The 4,534-nt window shown below is 32.8% G+C and overlaps 1 protein-coding gene across 1 annotated transcript in view; it reads right to left on the reverse strand.

Annotated features, from left to right (window-relative positions):
- Window positions 1–1,270, reverse strand: part of LOC107634943 (probable methyltransferase PMT15) — a 5,045-nt gene extending 3,775 nt beyond the window's left edge. The window contains exon 1 of the mRNA XM_016338269.2: window positions 228–1,270. Coding sequence (XP_016193755.1) covers window positions 228–929 — 702 coding nt within the window. The 5' untranslated portion in view covers window positions 930–1,270. The remainder of the gene's footprint in view (window positions 1–227) is intronic.

Raw genomic sequence — 4,534 nt, forward strand, 5'->3', positions numbered from 1 at the left:
TAATCAAAATTGAAAACATAATTTCAAATAATAATTTAATCAGAAATTGTTCAGTTTTAACTTTCTTTCTTATATCTGCCGTTTTTTCAGTTTGTTAGAATTCGTGATTAACTGATTATAACAAGAAAACAGTTGGCATTCAACAGAACCAGAAAACGCCACCGGTTTCAGCCGGTCGAATCAATCAAGAACCGTCAAAGTCAACGGAAAATAGTTGAAAGCATTACCCCACAACCGGTGTCCAAGGCGGTTCTGATGGACCCATCGCGGAGGTTTATGAGCCGTCCGATATCATCAATGTAGGCGCTTGCGCCACGTGGAAACATGGTCCCACCACCGGGGAACCTGAACCGGTCACCTTCGTAGTGAACCCAATTCTGGTTCTTCTTCTCCACAGTGAGCTCCTTGTGCGGCACGTTCGCGTACCACGCCGCATCGCGGCTCTCCGGCCACCGTAGAGGTATCCGGTACCCGAACGGCGCCGGAATTCGGCACCGGAGAATCTCGTTCGGCGCCGGACAGTGCCTCTCCCGGTAGATGAGTCGGTCGCGCGGGAAACTCAACGATCGCTTCACGTCCTCGCATGGCGTGTACTCGGAGAAAGAAGGATCGCACGGAGGCGCGTGAAACTCACGCGCGGGGGTGGAAGTGGGGTCTGGAATGGTGTGGTGCGCGGAGAAGTCAAGGGAGGCGGCGGTGGAATTGGAGATTGCGGGATCGGGGCAGGTGGTGGTGGAGAGGTATTGTGTGGTTGTTGTTCCGCCGGAGAAAGGGGTGGTAGAGTGTTGCCAGAGGCCGAGGAGGTAGAAGAGGGTGCAGAGCACGGTGGTGAAGGTGAGAAAGTATAGGTTTTTGAGAAGATTGGTTTGTTTCTTGGAGGTTAAGTTCTGAACAAGAACTGAAACCCAGTTATTATGATTATTCGCCATTGATCAACGTTACGTTGTTCAATGTATTTGCCTTCTTTCTTTTCTTTTTCTTCAGTTACTTACTGTGTGATCATAGAGAGAGAGAAGAAAGAAAGAAAGAAGAGAAAGAATTGGTGGAAGAAGAGTTTGGAGTTTCCAAGGTTTTTATATGTTATAAGAGAGGGATATATGATATATCTTTTCGATGAAGAATATTGAGAATTGAATATGGAACGAAAATGTTGATGGTTGTTGAAGAAAAATGAAGAGTTTATGCTTTTATAGAGAGCTATAGATTATAGAGGGAGTTGAATATAGTTTTTGTTGTTAGTGTCTTGGTGTGGATAATTTCTGTGGGTGAAATGGAATTCGTTGTATTTTGGTTTTCTCTCTATGTTTAATTACATAGTTACAACCTCCTCCTCTATTCCACCTCAATTAAGACTTTATTTCTCTACATCGGTAACTTATTTGTTGATAAAAATAATTATATTATGTTATTTTATTTTTTAATAGTAGTCGTTTGAATTGAATGTGCATAATTAGTAGGAAAGGTCAAGATATAAAAATACAAAATTTTATTCATTCCATTTTTATTTTACCACTATAAAAGACCATATATGCTAGAAGAAAATATCATTCATTTACCAATTACTCTTTCATTGGGTAGCTTTTACAACAATTTTTTTTCTTCTTATGAGGCGTCGGAACAAGAAGGCAACTATCGTGGATACAAACCACCACACACTCTTCAACTCCTGTGCTCATCATTTAAAGCAATATATGATATATTATCCATAAAACATTTATAGACCATGGTATTTTCATGTATGCATAAATAAAAAAATTTCCGTAATTAAACTTAAGTCATTTATCTGTTTGTGTGGTATATTGTAGTGTGAAATTACTTTCAATTTGTATTGTACAATGATATTATAGTTTAATTTAAGCTTTTATTTTAGAATTGTGTTATAATTTTATCTCATCATTTTCTCTTAGATATCAATAAATTGATGTATTTTTATTTATTATTATTGAAACGGATGTGATATAAAATTTGTAAAAAAAAAAAATCTCACATTCAATTTATTTTATTGTAGTCTTCTATCTCTTTTATTTCTTTTTATTTTCTTCTTATTCATTTTATTATTTTAAATGAATATTTTATCAAATACTAATTAAAGTCATCCTTCTATTTGCTTTTACTAATCTATTATCTAACTATTATATAAAATTAAAATTGTATTAATGAATTTAATATGAAAGTTACTTTAGCTTTTTATTTAGAGTATTTTTTTTTATTTTTTTAGTCTAATCAACCAAAACTATTCAATTATGAATAGTCACTTCTATCTTATTTTATATTATTAACTAATTAAAATTACTAAAATTTGATAATACAATTCTATTTTATATTTTTATATTTAGTCCAACCCATCCTTTATGCAAACCAACTGTTTGTTATATTTACTGCTTTGATTTGGATTAAGTCTTTAGCTGAGATTTTCGTGGATAGTTTAGGAAATCCTTTCTTTAACCATAGCATATTGTTGGCAGCAGTACACTTTATGGCTTTGGGTTCAGCTACATGAAACTGTTCCTGGAAAAAGGTACAACAGATATGTGGAGCTTGCTCAAGCAGCATTTGGTGAATTTATTTGATATAGATTATTTATTATATCACATTGTTAGGTAAAGTTGCATAATTAACAATGCAAGAATGCTTTACATATAATTGATCCTCAAAAACTATGTTGGGTATTCAAACCAAGTTAATTGAAGATTCATACACATATAACAGTCCTAAAACTATCATTGCATGATTTGAAAAGATAACCTTGCTTTTTCATGTGAAAGATTGGGGGTGTGGCTTGCTCTCTTTCCAACTGTTTATTTATCAGTAGGAATTACAACTGCATTGATCCTTATAGGAGGGGAAACCATGAAACTCTTCTTCCAAATAGTTTGTGGTCCAACGTGTACCTCAAATCCTTTAATCATAGCGAAGTAGTACCTGGTTTTTACTTCTCTATCCATTGTCCTGTCTCAACTTCTAAACCTCAATTCAATTGCAGGGATCTCACTCATAGGTGCTGTGACAGCAATTACTTACTCCACCATGGTTTGGGTTCTATCTGTGAGCCAACAAAGACCATCCTCTATCTCTTATGAACCTTTTCATCGCCATCATCTTCTACATCTTTGTTTCTTGCCTTGAATGCTCTTAGAATCGTAGCATTTTCTTTCAGAGGCCACAATTTGGCACTAGAGATTCAGGTACTAATAATGCCTTGCCATAAAATTTGTCTAATTAAACTTCTGATTTTTCTCTCTTTAGTTAATGAAAATATGAGCTTTTCTTCTTTTTCAGACTACAATATCGTCGACTTTTAAGCACCTGAGACCCGGCTCGGGTGCCAATGTGAAAAGGTGCCAAGGTTGCTTATTTCTTCATTGCATTGTGCCTCTTTTCTTTAGCTTAATTAATGGATTATGATTGATTCTTTAGGTAACTGCAGAACTTCAAATATAACTGAGTTGTTTGTAGTTGTTTATCAAAATTTGGGGATTTAGGGTTAAATATAGTGGGAGAGACCAATGTGAGTATAAATTGAAAATGAGCCAGCTCAGCTAGCCGTTGGAGTCATCCAGCGTAGTAAAACGATGCCACGTAAGCGCTCCGGTGATGAGTCATCACTAGAAATATTCCCAGGGACCATTATAAGTACTCGAAGCTCTATTTGGAGGACTACAGTGAAAAAATCGGGATCTTGAAGACTACATTAGGTAATTACGCGAATCTCAGGGACTATTATGGGGATTTACTCCAACTAATTGATTTGATTAGATATTTAAGTATCACACAATTTAAAATTGGTATATCAATTATTTGATTTGATTTTTATGATGTATAAATTTAAGGAATAAATTAAAATAAGATCATTTATTACTTATTTAAATTGAATATAACAAATACAAATTAATTTAATTAGAAGTTTACTATTTTCTAATCTTCTATACATAAAAATGACAAAATAAAATTGTAAAAATAATCTTTTTATCACTTTTGCTATTTTAATTTTATTTTTTTTACGTGTAATTTTATTTTACATTAACTTTGTTTATTTAATAACAACATATACTCATATTAATTTTATAATATAATAATATATTTTTCTCCTATGTTAATCGATGAATTTCAATAGTTATCAACTACCTCTAATAGAATGATTGAGAAGTAAGAACTACATACGAGAAGTTAAACCTAGGGTCAAAATGCTGAAATAAAGGAAAGAAAACAATAGATATATAATTAGAGAAAAATATATAATAATGAGAAATATACTAAAACTGGATTTTTCTCCAACTAATATAATTAAGGTGTCAATTCCTCATGAATTTATTTTTTCTCTAAAATAAAATCACTATTTTCTCTTCTAAATTTATTTTAGACAAATATCTTTATTATAATTATATTACAATTAGCATTTAATGAATAATGCATAATTATACTAATTTAGAAAAATATTTTTATTATAATTATATGAAATTAATATTTAATACATTATTAACTAATAAAAGTGAGGTGTCAATTCCTCATGAATTTATTTTCCCTCCAAAATAAA

This window comes from Arachis ipaensis, chromosome B04, assembly GCF_000816755.2.
Source record: "Arachis ipaensis cultivar K30076 chromosome B04, Araip1.1, whole genome shotgun sequence".
In the NCBI taxonomy this organism is placed as follows: domain Eukaryota; kingdom Viridiplantae; phylum Streptophyta; class Magnoliopsida; order Fabales; family Fabaceae; genus Arachis; species Arachis ipaensis.